Source organism: Mytilus edulis, chromosome 13, assembly GCF_963676685.1.
Source record: "Mytilus edulis chromosome 13, xbMytEdul2.2, whole genome shotgun sequence".
Taxonomy (NCBI): domain Eukaryota; kingdom Metazoa; phylum Mollusca; class Bivalvia; order Mytilida; family Mytilidae; genus Mytilus; species Mytilus edulis.
In genome coordinates, this window is record NC_092356.1 from 21,714,722 (window position 1) to 21,735,022 (window position 20,301).

General features: G+C 31.0%; 1 protein-coding gene and 1 long non-coding RNA gene across 2 annotated transcripts in view; both read right to left on the minus strand.

The window, feature by feature from the left end:
- Positions 1–2,463: 2,463 nt before the first annotated feature.
- On the minus strand, positions 2,464–4,400 carry LOC139501226 (uncharacterized). The gene is made up of 3 exons (XR_011658492.1): positions 4,257–4,400; positions 3,178–3,339; positions 2,464–2,625 (listed from the first exon to the last, which is right to left on the minus strand). It is a non-coding gene; the product is annotated as an uncharacterized lncRNA (long non-coding RNA).
- A 1,042-nt stretch (positions 4,401–5,442) lies between these two features.
- Positions 5,443–20,301, minus strand: part of LOC139500180 (sushi, von Willebrand factor type A, EGF and pentraxin domain-containing protein 1-like) — a 60,254-nt gene continuing 45,395 nt past the window's right edge. Inside the window, exons 15-26 of the mRNA XM_071288917.1 lie at positions 19,855–20,022; positions 18,988–19,155; positions 18,319–18,483; positions 16,510–16,677; positions 15,293–15,463; positions 13,805–13,972; positions 11,950–12,117; positions 11,144–11,311; positions 9,403–9,570; positions 8,711–8,881; positions 7,164–7,331; positions 5,443–5,618 (exon numbers count right to left, since the gene is read on the minus strand). Coding sequence (XP_071145018.1) covers positions 5,443–5,618; positions 7,164–7,331; positions 8,711–8,881; positions 9,403–9,570; positions 11,144–11,311; positions 11,950–12,117; positions 13,805–13,972; positions 15,293–15,463; positions 16,510–16,677; positions 18,319–18,483; positions 18,988–19,155; positions 19,855–20,022 — 2,027 coding nt within the window. The remainder of the gene's footprint in view (positions 5,619–7,163; positions 7,332–8,710; positions 8,882–9,402; positions 9,571–11,143; positions 11,312–11,949; positions 12,118–13,804; positions 13,973–15,292; positions 15,464–16,509; positions 16,678–18,318; positions 18,484–18,987; positions 19,156–19,854; positions 20,023–20,301) is intronic.

The following is a 20,301-nucleotide window of genomic DNA, read 5'->3' on the forward strand; positions in this document are numbered from 1 at the left end:
TTCTCGTTTTTATATAGATTAGACCGTTGGTTTTTCCCGTTTAAATGGTTTAACATTAGTATTTTTGGGGCCCTTTATAGCGTGCTGTTCGGTGTGAGCTAAGGCTCCGTATTGAAGGCCGTACCTTGGCCTATAATGGATTACTTTTATAGATTTTTACGTTGATGGAGAGTTGTCTCATTGGCACTCATACCACATTTTCCTATATATATTGACACATCTGTGTCATCTCTGCTATCGTTCACAAAAATATCCTAATTTGAGCTTTATGGGCCAGCAATAGGTTGTAATTAAGGTTTGATTGGTCGTTCCGACATCTCTTGATGACAAGTATTATACTACTTATGTGTATAGTATCAGTTTAATTGAAGTCTGGAGCTGGCATGTCAGTTTACTACTAGTAGTCTGTTGTTATTTATGTATTATTGTCATTTTGTTTATTTTTTTTAGTCACATCTTCTGACATCAGACTCGGACTTCTGTTGAACTGAATTTTAATGTGCGTATTGTAATGCATTTACTTTTCTTCATTGGCTAGAGGTATAGGGGGAGGGTTAAGATCTCACAAACATGTTTAATCCCACTATTTTTGCGCCTGTTCCAAGTCAGTAGCCTCTGGCCTTTGTTAGTCTTGTACTATTTTTAATTTTAGTACCTTGTGTACTATTTGGAGTTTAATATGGCGTTCATACTTTGCTTCCTCTGCCTCTACATCAATCCCTACCACCACGACCACGTGTTCTAGTAGATTTTGATGGCATGACTGTATTGTTTCCGAGAAATCTCCGTTTTAATCAGAAATAGAAGGAATGGAGCTATATTGATATGAAACACGATATTGACGGTATTGCTGAGAACGTAGTAAGATCGCGGTATGAACGTAGTATAATCGTGGTAAGAACGTGCTATAATCGCAGAAAGATCGTGTTGCAATCGGATAACTCGTGGTATGGTCGTATTGAGAATGTGAAGAGCTTAGAAAGATCTTTATAAGCGTAGTGAGGTCGCAGAATAAGCGCGGTGAGAACGTGGTTTAATCGTAGAGGGATCGTTGTAGATGCGTAATTAGGAAGTAGTAGCATCGTGAAAGCAACAAAAATTAACATTTTCATGCCGCTCATACAGCGACCTCACCACGATCTAAATTTATTTTAGATCTCGGTGAGCGTGGTGCGATCGTGGTCTAGTGGGACTGAGGCTTCAGATAATGACGATCCATGCATAGTCAGAAACCTGAAATACGCTGGTTGTCTTCGATTGCTATCTCTTATATATTATTTTTAATATGTATTAGCAGATTAAATGTATCATACAACTTCGACAAACAATAATGTACTATTTGAAATTTTGCATTAACATCAGTATAAAAAAAAACACTCCCCCCCAAAAAAAAAAACAAACGATAACTTATGTTTCTTTTGAATTGTTTCTTTTGAATTGTTTCTTTTGAATTGTTTCTTTTGAATTTTATATCTTCATTGAGTTAGTAGAAATACACCTATCTGTATTTTTTTACGCAATGGAAATCAAAACGGGAACACGATATGTATAACATTTAAAATTGAGAATGGAAATGGGGAATGTGCCAAAGAGACAACAACCCGACCATAGAAAAAAACAACAGCAGAAGGTCACCAACAGGTCTTCAATGTAGCGAGTTGAATATTATTATATGTTGACTACATTTTCTGACCGTAGTTTTACATGTACTTCGTACCCGTTATAGTAAATAGAACCAATTTTGATTTCGATGAAAGATAAATCCATAACCATACTAATGACCAAGATTTATCACAAAGGATACGTCTGACGCATAATGTTTTAAATAGTTTTATAGTATACTTTTGTACTTTGTTAAATATAAATTTGGTTTTTCATCTTAAAATTAAAACATATATCTTACCAATGCAAATGAATGAACGGTCTGCCCAGTTTCCGTCAGGATCACACTCTATATGTGCATTTCCAATTAAATTTAACCCTACGTCGCATTCATAAACCACGTTGTTATCAGCATGCACTATTTTTGAGGTAGCATTTTTAATTATAGGTTGGTCAGTACATTCTAAATGTAAAATATAGTGCAATAAAACAGTCTTATACAAACTTTTCATGTTCTTCTTTTAAAACAGTTTGCTTGGATTAACGTTCATGAAATAAAAAGACAATAGTTTTTGTCGTAAACATACAGTGTACGTCATAAATTGAGATCGTCAAGTGTCTGTCCTTGATGATGGTTTAAATTTGCAGTTGTATGTTTCAGCCTTATCAGAGAGTTCAAATTATAAATAGATAAATCAGGATTATGGTTTACTTCAAGTTAGAAGCTAGAATGCTTATTTTTTTATATACTATACAATCACTCGTGTTTTCATTTTTTAAGTAATGGTTCAATGTACAGATAGAGCATAACCAATATTTTGTCTGTATTGGTAGTTTATTTACATAAATACTTACTTGTGCAAATAAAGTTATAATTCGTCCAGTCTCCATCAGACTGACATTCCATGACACCATTTCCAAGTAAATTGAATTCATCATCACATTTATAAATAACGGTATAGTTACTGTTGAACTTTTCAACTGTATACATGGCATTCATGACATCAGCTGGCTCTGTGCATACTGTATTGAAAATATGATCAGTACATTTATAAAGGTTGAGTTGTATATTCACCTGTATTTATAATTGCTATGTTAATATGTGACGATATACTTCTAAGCAGAAAATAAATCGCAACGTTTCTATTGTTAAACATGTAAAATATGTCGTTTTTGATGGTACACGATGGTTCTTGAATGTATTTGATTTTTTTGCTTTAATGGTCTAATTCACATAAGCAACACATTTTATTAAAAAAAATCAACTTGATGAGATTTTAGGTTTCACTCAATCAATCAAAAGTAAAGCACAAATGTCTTTAAAAAAAAATTTCGATTTGGAATATTGAGATAAATTACATGAATAATTACATATATCAATTTCAGTTGAAAAAATAAATTAAAAAGTGCTTCGTTGTTGCATGTAGTCGATATGTATCATGCAATCAATCACTACTTCAAAGGTATTATTTCGGTAATTAATATTGAAATTGATTTATTGCGATGTTACAAAATATCTTCCCTTGATTTGTTATAAAAGACAATGCAATGCGTTATCCCAGAAATTTGTCTCACCTGTGCATATGAATGAACGGTCAGTCCAGTTTCCACCTGGCTGACACTCAATATTTTTATTTCCAATTAGATTCAACCCTAGATCGCATTCATAAACCACGTTATTATCACCATACACTACCTCAAATGTTGCATCCGGGGTTTCAGGTGGATCTGTACATCCTGAATATATATAAGAAACATATATGTTCACAAAAATACAAATGCATCCTAGCAGTTCGTCAAAATATGTTCACATTGTTATATAATACATTTTTGCCTCGATTAATTATTTTATGTTATGGAGATCACAGTGTTGTCCACTGTGAAAATGAAATAGGTATTGTATATCATTGCTTGATTTAAGAAGAGACCGTCAGGTATATATTCACGACACAATGATTGGTGTCTTTATTTCAAGGTGTTTTGCGTGTTATAGAAAGTCTCATTAAACCATGTCTGGCAATTCAAATACTTTAAACCTTGGTTAATTTTTTTTTAGATGATCATTTAGCAGTTACGATAAATAATAAAATCTTTTTAAATCAATGAAACGATTTTTTCTAAAGTCTTTCTGTGTATGACATATAACGGTTAGAGGTATAGGGAGAGGGTTGAGATCATATAAACATGTTTAACCCCGCCGCATTTTTGCGCCTGTCCCAAGCCAGGAGCTTCTGGCCTTTGTTAGTCTTGTATTATTTTAATTTTAGTTTCTTGTGTACAATTTGGAAATTAGTATCGCGTTCATTATCACTGAACTAATATATATTTGTTTAGGGACCAGTTGAAGGACGCCTCCGGGTGCGGGAATTTCTCGCTACATTGAAGACCTGTTGGTGACCTTCTGCTGTTGTTTTTTTCTATGGTCGGGTTGTTGTCTCTTTGGCACATTCCCCATTTCCATTCTCAATTTTACATATAATATTATTTCGAATAATTTTCAATGGATTTTAATCTGCGTTGAAAAGATTGTTTGGCAACGTCCAGAAACGTCAATGCAGCATTAAGGAATTTAAAGTTTACTTTACAGAGAATGTTTTGAATTTTATCAGCTTGTGTTATAAATTAATACAAGTGTATTTTAATTGTATACTAACGTGTGCATATAAATTGAAAATCTGTCCAGATACCACCCGGATGACATTCTATAACGCTATTTCCAAGTAAATTAAATCCATCATCACATTTATAGACAACGGTATAGCTACTGTTTAATTTTTCTACTTTTTCAACTATGTACATTGCATTCATGACGTCAGTGGGTTGTGAACATGCTACAAATATATGATTAATGATTTTAAAGCACCGAGTATTGTGTTCCCGTATTTTCCAAATTGCTCTTTTCAATATTGTCTAAAATTTTTCTAATCAGTATTAAAGGGTTACGCTTTTATTTTGAACATGTTTCTGTAGGTGGGAAATGGAGTTATTTTATCAAGTGTGTCATATATACCAGACTAAACTTGTATACACAGACACAAGCTGTCCACAACAAAGTTATCACTGATGCAGAATATAAAAGTTAAAAAGGCCGAAAGTACGAATTTGAATAGCATCGATGACCCGGAATTCCCGTGAATACAATAGTGAATACTCTTTTATAATGCTTAAACTTTTGATTGATAATTTATCAATCATATGTCGTAAACCATTTTTGCAGCATATGTCAAATCTTTAATTGGTCCATCATAGTTCGGCAATTAATTTACTCACATGCGAAGTTACTTAAACTTAACTTTTATTGACAGCAAGCGTTATTTGCAACACATGCAACAGTGTTTTTGAGAAACGAAATAATAAACATTCAAGATATGAAAGTTCTTTGCAAACTAAATTATTATTGACTCGATTTGTCTCTGTCGATTGCACGCTGGCTAATTACGGTGGGACATCATTTGTTATCGTTTACAAAAAAAATGTACACTGCAGTGAAACAAGTGTGTAAGAAGTGGCATTCTTTGTGTGTTTTTGAAAGGTTATTATTATTTGATTTGCATTCTGGGATAGGAAATTTCATTGGTTATGGAAACACATTTTGTATTTCTTGTAATGTGCTGTGGGCTCATTTTGTAGAAAATCCAAGAAATGTGGACATCAATAATCATTTGCATCCTTTTACCCTTTTACTTACAGACATATTTAAAATGTTTGACACAGTATGGAAATTATCAAATCAGTTCATTTGAACCTTGTATCCTACAAGATGTCAGTTTTCTTATTTTTCTCGCTTGATTGGTGTCTCATTGACGTATGTTTTACATTCCCAGTCTCTGTTTAAATTTGTTACTTACATGTGCATACGAATTTCTGTTGACTCCATATATTATCATTTTGGCATTGAATAGAACCATTTCCAACTAAATTTAATCCAGGTTCACATTCATAATTTAAATATGTTATATTCAATGTTGTTTCAAATGTATAAATTGCGTAAGTTATTTCTGGAGGGTCAGGACATCCTGCAAAATTAAGCAAATGTCACGTGATATGTTAAAACAAAAATGAGTTATGGATAAATATGTTATTGGTATTTGAAGGCGTCAAAATTATGCATTATAACATTGTATGATTGATATCTTTAATTAGCTGTTGCCTCTGAATTAGTTAAGATCTTAATCATAAGTCCGTAATGTCAAAATACGTATTTGCAAAATATCTTTCTCAAAACGAAGTAAAGAGTTAGCGTAATTAAGGATTCTAAAGAAAACCTGGTGATATATATTTTTTATAGTTTGTAATGTTTCCGTTCAATCGTTCTTTTGATAACGAACTCACTTCAAAACACATAATATCCTGAAATGTTTTTGGTTTTTAATACACACCTATTCTTACGAAAGAAGCTTGCGCTTTATTTTCTTAACAAACCATTTTATGTGTTGGATAATAAGAAGAGCTTTGACACAACAAAGTTGTCTCCCGTTATTTAAGGACCTTAAATATTGTATGTTTTAAACAAATCGTGATTCTGACTGCAGTAATTTTTATCAAAACTCAGAGCAAACAGTCAGTTGATTGTTTATTTAGATTATTCTTAGAGTGAAGTTTACAGTTAAAGAATCCAGGCATGTTATACTAATTAATACACGTATATTGTTGATTTTGCAAGAAGGCATGTAAAATTCATGATTATGCAGTATTTAAGTACCGATTTAAGGATTTGAAATAGCTTGTATTAAACGTCTAGCATTCAGATTTGTTGATACAGAATGCAATTTAACGTATAACCCAGTTCGAAACTTAAAAATTAAATCATTACATTACTCATGACTTTTCTGCTGTTTTTTTTTAAAGACAGGTATAGGATGGAGACTTAGACAAAATCAATTAATGCAATATCATATCAGAGTAAGTTTTCAATCATAAAAAGGTGCTTACCACTGCATGTAAAGTACGGTGCTGTCCATGTCAAATCAGACTGACACGTGATATTTCCCGCTCCAATTGTCCCATTTTCACATTGATATTTAACAATGCGATCGTATGGACTCACCTCAACTATGACAGAAGTTTGTGAAATGTGCTCTGGCTGAGGACATGCTATAATAAAAGTTAATAGCAAAAAGGCTTTGTGTGACATGCTTAAAAATTGTGAAAATATGTGCAATTTTGTCTAGCCTCATGCTTAGGATAAAAAAACATACATGATACTATTAAATATGTGTAAGATTTTATTTGAAATGTAAAAGCGTGTAACAATATTAATAAGTTAAAGACAAATATATTTATATATAAGTGCTATTTTAGTGCATTTTATAAGTACAATAATACATTCATTGAACAATTGGTAAATAAAAAGATGTAAATATAATATTATAGAACCATGTATAATATTTCAGTCAAATATTTAAAAAAAAACATTAATGTGAATATGATATTATAAATCATGCATATTATTTCATTCAAATACGTAAATAAAAAAAGAATGTGATTATGATATTTTAAGTCATGCATATTATGTCAGTCAAAAAATATATATAAAACATTGATGCAAGGAATATACTTACTACTACAGGTAAACATCTGTTGGGTCCATTCGGAATTTGATTGACATTGTTGAGCATTATTCCCGATTAAATACAATTCGTCTTTACATTCGTAATAGAAAAGCATGTGACCGTTTTCTATTACAAACGTAAAGACAGCATTTGTCACGTTTCCTGGATTTACACATTCTGAAATGAAGCATTAAATTTGAAAGATAATTATCTTTTTTTTGTTTGCTTCATTTAATCGAAGGAAAGACGTTTGTTGTGACAAAGATGATATATTCATATTGAAATGATTTTAGATTAAATTAATAGAAGGATACAGGAGTTGTTAAACTCTGTTAAAACGAGATTTAAAAAAAAGAAATTATTAAAAGTATGCCACGATCCTAGTACACCAAAACCTAGAAAACCAGTGATTGATTACAACTTAAACCAATACCATCAACGATCTGAAATCAAAACTATTTCTTAGTTCTAATTGAATAATTTAATTACACTTAGATGTGACTGAGACAACCGTATACAAGGTGTCTATTTAGGACAGTTATATAAAAATGTAAATCTGTTAAACAGCTTTGTCTTCAACAATATCTTGTGTTGCTTTCAATTGTTTTGATTCAAGAAAAACTGACGAGTCTTTATATAAGTACGATACACTCATCTACCGGATTAGAATCCTGGTACCCTTTGTAACTTTGTTTAAGTTCTTTTAAAGACTACATGTATATAACAATGTTCAGAATAAATCTAATCAAGTATGAAATATTGCGAATATCATAATTGTCAAACAGCTATGATCATTTTAATTATAGTATATCTATACGTTATCATATGCAAAAAAAAACTCCGAGGAAAATTCAAAACGGAAAGTCCCTTATAATAAAAAACATCAAACGAATAGCACCTGTCAAATTACTGACTTGGTACAGGAGTTTTGTTATGTAGAAAATAGTGGATTGAAAATATATAAAGAAACAATAAGACATGCCGAAGCACTGACAACTAGTCAAATAGACCGATCCTTCGTTATGAATCAGGTTTTTTGGTTTAAATGAAACACAGACGAAAATACTATATGGAAATCACATCTGATATTCAGAGAACACTATATTAATAACATAGCAAACAACCAAATCATGTTTCCAAAGAATATAATAAATGTAAATGCAGTTGTTATTTCAAATATTGCTTATGCTATCATTTTATTTTGTACACGACTCTAATGCAAAGTATTATTTGCGTCTGGCGTAAAACTATAAGTTCAATTATGGTATCTATGATGAGTTTTGAGTACTTTTCTATCCCAAATTCATGTATTTGGTTTTGATGTTATATTGGTTATTCTCATCGGATTTTGTCTAATGCTTAGTCCGTTGCTGTGTGTGTTACATTTTAATGTTGTGTCGTTGTTCCCCTCTAATATTTAATGCGTTTCCCTCAATTTTAGTTTGTTACCCCGATTTTGTTTTTTGTCCATAGATTGATGAGTTTTGAACAGCGGTATACTACTGTTGCCTTTATTTATTTATGTAGTGTCCGAATACAAACACAAAGGCACTTACCAATGCAGGCAAACACAGTTGGTGTCCATGTAGAATTAATGTTACAATCTATCACATTTGAACCATACATATAATAGCTTGGCAGACATTGATATGTAAGTTTGCTATCATCATGACGAATCAGGTCTACATTCACGGCAGCATTCTGTACAGATGGGGCAGCCGGACACTCTGAAATAAATTACAATTTTGACTTTTTTATCTGAGCTGATAACGATGTTTATCTTAAAAGCCTTTAAAATCAAAAATCGTTTTCATTTTCAACAACATTTCGATCTACATACTTCCTATAAATTATTTTTGTTGTCGACATCTTCTTTTTTGCAAATTGCGGACCGGTTGAAGAAATGTTTTACCTGTAAAGTCAACATTTCATTTTTCTTTCAAAGCCAATTTGCTCGCTAATATGGATTTTTTGATTTCATAAATCTCTCACAAATGTGCATCAACATTGAACGTTATTACTATGGAAGACAGAATTTAATTTGATCGAGGATTTTGTTTTATCATAATTTAAAAAAAAGGTTAATGAAATCGAATTATATTTTCACACATTACCTGGTATCGTAGTCTCATCATTGCTCATTGTTTGCCAACCTGTTTTTGTATCGCATGGATTTTAGCAACAAAAAACTATACTTTGTGGTATTATAAATCTATACAAACCTCCGTATTTTCTAGTGATCACATACCTGTACATAATAGTGTTGGATATGTCCAAGTCCCGTTTGACAGACAGTTTATGAACTTGTTTCCAATCAACAATAGTCCTACATCACATTCATAAAGCACTTCATAATTGTAGTTGATATTTTCAATTTTATAGGAAGCATTTTGAACACTTGGTGGCTCGATGCAGGCTGCAACATGTTAATTATTTGGTTAAATCAGAATATAGCGTATTTGCTTTTTGTTTGAAAATTGAAGAAACATAGACTAATTCAGATACTAAATTACATTTACTATACTTGTTCCTGTAATTGCAATGCTTTTTTCATAAAGGAATAATTTGACGATTTAGAAACAAAAACTAAAATAAACGCAAAAAAAAAAGCTGAACTCGAGGAAAATTCAAAACAGAAAGTTCCTAGTAAAATGGTATTCGCGATAATATGATCATTATACATTATCAAAGCTTAATTTTACTTAAATCAATACACTGGGTGTTTGTTCTTTGATATCAGTTGTATATCATTGCGTCGTAATAAACCTTTTTTCAGTGCAATATTAAACCTTTACGAATTTATCTAATAGTATTTGAATTCATCTAACATTTGATTCGTTCAATATCAAAATCTAAAGACTATCCTAATTATAAAGGTATCAATGTTCCCTCAAATATCAAAAATATGCTCTAGAAAACACACAAAATATACTAGTAGTACAAAAATATACCACATCTCTGTATCTTAATATATATTGATTGATTATTGTTTGCTTAACGTCCAGTTGCAAATGTTTCATGCGTATTCAGGACGATTAATATGTATATATATTTGACAGTTATTGTGATAGAATAATACAATAAACAAATCTTAACAATAATATATCAGTTACACAACTCCTCCCTAGATTACTTTCACATATGACTTGAACTTAAACTTTGATAAAGCCTTAAAGGGGCACTAGCTGTCAAATTCATGTTCACCGATTTGACTCAAATTGTCATATTTCATTTATAACAATGTAAAATATTTTTCCAAGCTATCAAATGTATAAAGTAAACAATTTATAGGAAATGGTCTCAATAAGATGTAGCTTTGTTTTTTGTGAATTTTAGTCAAGACGCCATCTAATTAACTATCGAGTTGACCTTCTATGACCATACATTGTATAAGCGATGTAAACATAAACATAGATAATAGACTAAGCACCTCGTGTAATTGTATTTTAATAGTTACGTTACATTTTGTATATTGTAAATTAAAAAATTATGTTTATCGTCTTTTTTACCTTTATAAGTCAGAATGATTTTGTGTGGATCGAATCTGTAAATCAAATTATTTACCTAGTATCACTTTCAATGTTGACATTCTTTTCCTTTAAATACCCGTACACAGACAATGCATGCGTTTCTGCGGGGTTAAATTGGAGTTCTCATGAATACGGATTTAATGAGGTCGAATTATTCACTTGCTAGTGAATAAGTCATTATCAATGTTTATAAGCTTAGTTTGATAAAATTGAACCATTTTAGCTGATAAAAGCAAATTATTATTTCACTATTTCACTTTCATTAATGAATGAACAAAAAAAAAATCCAATTTTGAATTTTCATATATCTCGTAGCAAGTGCCCCTTTTATGAAATAACATAAAGATCAATAATATAGTTTTCAGCATTAGCAGGGTGTTTGGACAGCATTAATGCGCATGTATTATATTTTATGCATTATCTTCTCATATTTTTATCTTTCAACAAACAGCTACTTACGTGTACAAATAAATTTTGGGCGAGTCCAAGTGTCGTCATTTTCACATTTGATGTATTTTTCGCCATAGAAATTATATCCATCATTACAATCGTAGAACACCAGTTGATCAGTCTGTATTAAGTCGATATGTAAGTTTCCATGCGGAATAACGGGTGGATTGGAACATTCTAAAATATTGATTTAATATTAATGATTGAAAATATGTTGATAAAGATTGAGAATTAGTTATAGAGATTCATAAGATTGAGAATTAGTTATAGAGATTCATAAGATTGAGAATTAGTTATAGAGATTCATAAGATTGAGAATTAGTTAAAGAGATTCATATGTTCACATTTACATTTGGGCAATTAATAAGAAATTGTATATGAGGACATATATTCCAGGAATCTCATTTGATACTAAATGGGTTTTTTTTTTCAAATAAAGTTATCAAATATTATATATATATATATATAAAAGTAAATTTAAAGTAAAAGTTTCTGACGAGAACTATTCTGCCAAAAAATGAACAAACTATGTTTCTAGTTTCTCTTTTTTTATATTAGACCGTTGGTTTATCCGTTTGAATGGTTTACACTAGTCATTTTTGGGGTTCCTTTATGGCTTGCTGATCGGTGTAAGTCAAGTCTCCGTTATGAAGACCGTACTTGGACCTATAATGGTTAACTTTTACAAATGACTAGGATTGAGAGTTGTCTCATTGGTACTCATACCACATCTTCTTATATCAATTTTGTCAAACAGATTTAAAATATAAGGATTGATCTAGTTACTCATAGAGTTAGTTAAATACTAAATATACCTGAACAAAAGAATAATGGATTCGTCCATGTAAGATTGTCGTGGCATGTTATTACACCATTCCCAATCAGATTTGATCCACCATTGCAGTTATATGTTGCCTTATATGTACCGGAGTCCTCAACAACACTGATTGATGTTTCGTTTAAAGGAATAGGATGTGTACATTCTGTGAACAGATTTTATTTTGCATTAGACTATATAAGTTTATTCTAAACATGTAATACTTGATAAATGTTGCTTGTTATGATTTCATATCTGTTTTCCTGCTATTGTGTTTTGTGTTGTAGGAATTTGGTTAAATATGATAATATTTAAAGGTGTCTGTTACATTGACTCTCATATAGAACTAATTATTACATAGTTACATTAAAACTTTTGTGTAGATCTTGTCAGTTTGAAAAGTTGCAAGCTATGAATATTCAATGTCTTCATGTGTTACAATGGTGTTTTAAGGACGTTTATATGAAGTGATATTTCATGCATACAGATTGAAAATAAAACGCCTTTATCAAATGAAAGATCAGGATGACATTTAATTGGAAAAAGAAGTACTTTAAAACAAATTAATTATATCTAACAAATGTTGCATAATCATTGCATACAGTATCCTTCAATTGTTATTTTCTGTGTCATTTTGGTCTGTTATGCAGTGTTGTCTCATTGGCAATCATAATACGTCTTCTTTTTAAATTTACTGCATGGTTTGTTTCTCGTATTCTGTGGATGCAGTTGAATGTGTATCCGTGTCTGTAGTGTATGCCTTTACATTTAACAGTTAGAGGGTTTTGTTTGTGAGGAGCTGTCTACATATAAGGTGACTTATAGTTGTTAATTTCTATGCCGTTTGGATTATTTTGGAAAAAGTAAAATCACAAAAATACTGAACTCAGAGGAAAATCAATTCGGAAAGTCCATAATCACATGGCAAAATCAAATAACACAAAGCATCAAAAACGAATGGACAAGAACTGTCATAATACTTGGTACAGACATTGAACCTGGTTTTATAGCTAGCTAAACCTCTCACTTGTATGACAGTCCCATCAAATTCCGTTATATTGTCACCGATACGTGTACAAAACAAACAGACACAATAGTTAAAATGTCAAAAATAGGGGTACAGCAGTCAACATTGTGTTATCATCTTAATAACTATAAAAACAACAAATGTAACGAAGAAGCACAAAAAGGCATACATCAAATTCACATTCTCATTTTGATTATATCATACGATTTTATTTGTCTATGTAAAATGCACCCATCAAGGAAGGAGGGTTTTGAGTACTGGTGTAAAATTTCGCGTTTGAAATTCGCACAGGTAGACATGAAATAATAATTTTGTCGTTCAAAGTATGACGGGATGCATAAATACAGTAACGCAAAATAGATATAACAAAAACTGACTAAACAGTATAAAGTAATAATAAATAAAATAATAGTGTGGTTCAAAGTATGACGGGATACATAAGTACTTCACGTCAAATGTATATCACAAAAAAGTGGGTTAACAGTAAAAGTACTATTAATAAATAATATAATTTTGTCATTCAAAGTATGACAAGATACATAGGTACAGAGTCATATCATAAAATAATTTTGTCGTTCAAAGTATGATGGTATACATAAGCACAGAGTTACGTCAAAAAGGATATCTCGAAAAACAGACTTAACAGTAAAAGTAATATAAATAAAGACAAATAAAATAATAATATAACACGTTGTTAAGATGATATACAACGCCAGTGCGCAAAATCTATACTTCAAGACCATCGTGTATTACCTGCGAATTTGATATGGTTCAATGACAATCCAACCACATCTTCTTTTTATAAATACTTCTTTATCATTCTTACCAGTGCAAATAAACCTCTGAGGGGTCCATTCTGTATTTGATTGACACTGCATGGTACTATCACCTACTAAATTAAGTCCTTCGTCACATTCGTAATAGAAAATCATACTATTCTGTTCCATTTCATACTTTAATGATGCCCCTGTAACGTTAGAAGGATAAGGACACGCTGAAAGATGAAAATAGAAAATTTGAATGTTAATGATTATGTCACATTATGAGATAATATACTTTTAGACATATCATATATAACATCATTTTCAAACAAGCGTACTTATATACTTGAAAACTTGAACTTAATGTTTGAATCCAATAAGTACGTGGTATAAATTATCTAAATAAACTCATCATAGATACCTGGAATAAATTTTGTACATACGGCAGACGCCCGTTTCGTCTACAAAAGACTCATCAGTGACGCTAGAATCCAAAACAATTAAAAAGGCTAAATAAAGTACGAAGGTGAAGAGCATTGAGGGCCAAAATTCCTAAAAGTTTTGCCAAATCCAGCTAAGGTAATCTATTCCTGAGGTAGAAAAGCCTTAGTATTTTAAAAATTTAAAATTTTGTAAACAGTTAATTTATAAATTTAATATAACCATATCAATGATAATTCATGTCAGCACAAAAGTGCTGGCTACTGGGCTGGTGATACCCTCGGGGAAATAAATCTCCACAAGCAGTGGCATCGACCCAGTGGTTGTAAATAAACTCATCATAAAATGTGTATACGACATTATATGTAAAAATAAACACTAATTCAGGGCCGGATACACTGAACACATAGAAGTAGTAAGTACTTTTAAACAAAATAATTCCTATTCATAGTTGAATCTTTGGAATCTTTGTAAATAGATGAATTATTTGGGAAGTTTTGGTAAAAAAGAGTATATAAAATTTAAGTAGTGGGCACATTTGTCCAGTTGTGCAGATTAGAAGCACCTGTTTTTGTTCTATCAAACTTTCGGGAATCAGTACGTTCTATAATGCAATCAAAGGTATGTTGAATTGTTCAGCTGGATAACGTTAAAGTTTGACATATTAATTGCCACTGTATTTGAACTTAAGACCAAATAGTCATTAATGCTTGAATTTTTTAAGACAAACAATAGAAAAATTTCGCTTATTTATGTGCTTTCTTTACAAATTGGCAATTAGTATTTTGAAAGAATTCGATAAGCAATATTTCACATAAAAACAGTTTAAAGTTATAGTTCAACGAGCAAAAACGGATTGCAAATTTGTAGCAAAATCTGTAATTTAAGCCATTTACTGTCCCATGACTTAAAATGTTGCATTTGATCGTAGTTACATTAAATAATTAATTGAAATATATGATCCTGAACGGATAATGTTTTTTTTCTTTCTACAAATCCATCAAAAACCGTGTCGTTCTCCTGTACTTCGAAAGGTTAAGCAGATCTTACTCCACATGTGTCATTTTGCTAATGTTGGTATAAAAAGCAATTAATTAAACAAGCTAACCTACCAATACAGGCGAACATAATTGAAGACCAGGTAGTATCATTCTGACAGGATATTATATTTGGTCCATACAAATGAAAATCATTAATACATGTATAAGTCAATAGCTGTTCATCATGACGAATTAAAGGTATATCAACAACTGCATTTGGAACGGATGGTGCAATAGGACAATCTACAACAGACAATGCACATGTTAATAGCTAATCAATATGAACATACTTAGTACATTGTATGATTCATTTTATGTTATGACAAAAACATACATAAATAGGGCCGTTTGTTTTTCTCGTTTGAATTGTTTTACGTTGTCATTTCGGGGCTTTTTATAGCTGACTATGCGGTATGGGCTTTGCTCATTGTTGAAGGCCGTACGGTTATCTAAAGTTGTTAATTTCTGTGTCATTTTGGCCTGTTGGGGAGATTTGTCTCATTGGCAATCATACCACATCTTTTTTTTAATATATAAGCATACAACTACGATAATTTTCATTAGTTCTTGTTATTCAACTTTCACATGTTTCAGTGACTATAATGTAGTCCATTGTTCGTAAAATTGCAAATTAGTTTTTTAATTGCATCACGATTCCATGAATAATTTATGAGTAACACAAATAAAGGTCATACTGTAAGGGAGCTTTGCTTACGCATTATTAAACACGTTAGTTCACCCGATTGATTCTTTGCTGTTCAGTTTTGTTGTTCTATATCAAGGTATTGACTTTTTGTCTTCGAGGTATCATTTTTTCAAAACACTTCTTTAATGTGAGATATTACAAAAAGTGCTCTTCATTTGAATATATCAGCTGACATTTAACTATTGTGCCAAGTTGAATCAAAAAGTAAATTGATAAAAATACTATACTCCGAGGAACATTTTAAACGGAAAGTCAATTATCAAACAGAAAATTAAAAGCTGAAACACATTACACGAATGAACAACAACTGGCATATTCCTGACTTGGTAGAGGCATTGTTTTATGTTTAAGATTGTGGATTTAATCTGGGTTTATAGCTAGATAAACCTCTCACCTATATGACTGTGAGATTCTACAACAAAATGTTCCTCATTTTAGTAATATCAGCTGACATTCAATAGTTGTGTCTTGTTGAATCACAACTCGCCTTTTAATTGATTTCAATTTATACATTTAAAAGCAAATAGTTAATGCAGGTGACATGACTATAAGCTCTTTCATGAATTCTACTACCAAAACCTACCGGTACAAAGGAATGTTGGATATGTCCACGTAACATCTGTCTGACAATTTATGAACTCGTTTCCAATCAAAAGTAATCCAATATTACATTGATATAACACTTCAAACACGTTGTTGATTTTTTCAATTTTATAGGTTGCATTTTGAACAGTTGGTGGCTCTGTGCAACCTGAATAAAAAAAAAGGAATTGAAACAAGCATTAAGAAAAGCAAAACATAACTACTGCTGGTAGACGTTTCGTCCCTAGACGTTTCGTCCCCGAGGTTATCACTAGTAATCAGCACTTCGGTTTTGACATGAATATAAATTATATGGTAATTTTTATAAATTTCCGGTTTACAAAAAAAAAACAATTATTCGTAATACTAAGGACTGTCTTATCCCAGTCATAGAATACCTTAGCCATATTTGGCACAACTTTTTTTGAATTTTGGGTCCTCAATGCTCTACAACTTTATACTTGTTTGGTTTTCTAACATTTTTTACTTGAGCTTCAATGATGAGTCTAACGTTGATGAAACTCGCGTCTGGCGTATTGAAATTTAGTCCTGGTACCTTTGATATCTATAACTATTTTGTCCACAGTCCAGCAATGTATTCTTTGTTTTATGCTATTCGTACATATCTTTAATGCATTATATTATGAGAGGTCACATGAGTAACTAAACTTTTTGAAAATAATGTGGTCAACAAATTATTATATTGATCGATTGGTGATTGCTTTATGCCGCATCAACTCAAAAAGGCTATATCGGGTTATAGCTAATTCTAATGCAATTATTTTGTATCAATGGTTCTGATTGGATAACAGTTAGCGTAAAATTCTCTATCTTCTTGTCTGTAACTAAGGAAGTCAACAAATTATTATATTGATTGATTGGTGTTTGCTTAATGCCGCATCAACTCAAAAATGCTATATCGCGGTAATAGCTAATTCTTCCCCCCTAATTAACAGTATATTCTTTTTAAAATCAGACTAAAGATCCTTCAATATGCCAAAAACATATTATTATATTAATGCTGTAATTTCAATCAATTCTCAAAACATTATATGCTAGCGTTATATGATAGTAAGTCATTTTAATTTAATATAGTTTTAGCATTGTTGGTTAAATTGAAAACATACAAACAAATCATGGTCGACTAATGATGAAATGTGCAAATGTGTTAATTTTTGTTTAACTTTTTTGTCAATCATTTAGTATGACTATATGAAATGTAAAAGGTTTAGTGAATATTCTTAACTCATAATTTTAAGCTAACGTAAATTTTGATTTTAGGCAAATTACAAGAATGTATTACTGCGCATCTACATTTTATTTAAAGACGTCAGTAACTACAAGAATGATATTGAATGTTTTCAACTGGTCGGAAACTTTCATTAAAGAATCCACAATCAATACTAGTTGCTCAGTCTTTAGTTGTCTATGTGGTGTTTTCTGTAGTGTTGTTTGTCTGTCTGTCTTTTATTTTTGCCATGAGCTTGTCAGTTTATTCTCGATTTATTAGTTTAACTGTTATTTTGAGATATTTTGCCTCTTTTTCAATGCAATCGAATGACATAGCAATATGACAAACAAAAACGGGATGCCATAATCATAAAAAGGTATCTCTACTTAAAACAATAAGTAAACAAGTTTTTTTATTTCACATGAGCGTATCAAACATGGGTTTTATATGTCTTTGTTTTTCTTTTATTATGTTGTTCATGTTTCAGAAATTATGTACCATGCGCATACTAATTAATTATACTAACGCAAAGTGTTTTAAACGACAAGGTATTAGTTGTCTTTTATGATTGATGCTTACGTGTACAAATGAATCGTCGTACAGTCCATGAAGTACTATAACAATCAATATACTTATATCCAACAGAGTTATATCCATGATCACAATCATAGTACACCATGGTATCATTCTGTAGTAAGTCTATGTGTAATGCTGCGTTTGGTACAGCTGGTGGATTCGTGCATCCTAAAATAACAAATAAAACAATCAATTTTGCGCTATAAAACCAGCTTTAATCCACTATTTCTACGTTTGAAATTGCCCGTACCAAGTCAGGAATATAACAGTTCTTGTCCATTCGTTTTTTATGTGTTTTGTCATTTGATTTTCCCATGCGATTATGAACTTTCCGATAAGATTTTCCTCTGAGTTCAGTATTTTTGTGATTTTACTTTTTTCATCATTCACTTCTTAGTTTGTGTGTTTGAAAACTACCTCTATGTCTAAAAACATGTAAAATCACAAAAAATACTGAACACCGAGGAAAATTCAAAACAGAAAATCTGTAAAAAAAATTGTAACCATTAGAGAATTACTATATTGTTTAAAAGAGTAGTTTAAACAACGTGTGTATTTAGCTTTCAAATATTCACATATACATATTTTTGAAATAATATCATTTGAAGATCAGTCATACCAAATGCTTACACTTATAAAATAAAAATTTCAATAAAATAAATTCATGTTTACCTGTGCAAAAGAATAATGGATCCGTCCAGTTTAGGCTTTCTTGACATGTTATCTCACTATTGCCAATCAGATTTAACCCACCGTCACAACTATATGTTACAATGTTAACTGCAGATATACGCACAATTGTGACAGAAGTACCAGCTAATAATGTCGGATACGAACATCCTAAAAAATATTAAAAACTACTTATAACAATTTTTTTTTCTATTTCGAAAAAATATATTTTCAAGAAGTTTGGTTTAAAGTAAATCGAAATGTATACTTACATGAAAATAAACATGTCATGTTTACCCTCTAGACTGACGAAAAACATTTAACATAAAATGTACTGTTTATAGGAATTAATCAGCTATACCAACTAGGTAGTTGCAACTAAAAACTTAGTATACGTCACTACTTTACATAAAACACTAGTTAGACGGGTTATTGTGTGTAAATAACGATGCACATGGGTTTTCTCATTGTTGAAGGCAGTACGACGATATATAATTTTCTAATATCTACCTGATTGTGTAATCCAATATATATATTAGGTTTTAAATGAAACATCTTTCACAATTTAGAAAATTCTTATATGAATCTATTCGAAACACTTTGAATGTTGAATAATTTTTTATGTAGTCTTTGTTAGAATATACGTGTGGTCGATCACATGAGCAAATAGTTGAATATTTCCGAACATACCTCATAAGAGGTAGTCATCACAATATATTGTCCTGTCGGAAGATCTTGAAAATATCTTATTTTCTTATTATATATTTAGAATACAATGTTCCAGTAATAATGTTGTATCCAAGCAAATAACAAGTAAACAAATGACTTGAACATTTCAAATATAACCATGGTTTACAAAATAAAACATACCAGTGCAAACAAACATCGGTGGTGTCCATGCCCTGTTAGATTTACACTGCAAAGTATTGTCACCTACTAAAGTTAGTCCTTCATCACATTCGTAATAATAAATCATTTTATTCTGTTCCATTTCGTACTTAAATGTTGATCCAATGACATTTGATGGACTACGACAAACTGTAATAACAAAATATTTTAGAATTTTGTATATGGTATAATGTTTTTCTTTATAAAGGGAATAATGCATAAGGCATGGAAAATATAGTATTTCAATACATGTACATTACAAAATAGCAATATCAGTGTTAAGCGCAAATATTTATGTGCTACCATATTCTGCGCTTCAGAACAGCTCCCTCAGGGGAAACAGATGTTTAAAATGCACAGTCTCTGATTTTTCAATGGGAAAATTGTTTTAATGGTAAACTAGATAAGCCTGATATATTCAATTTAAAG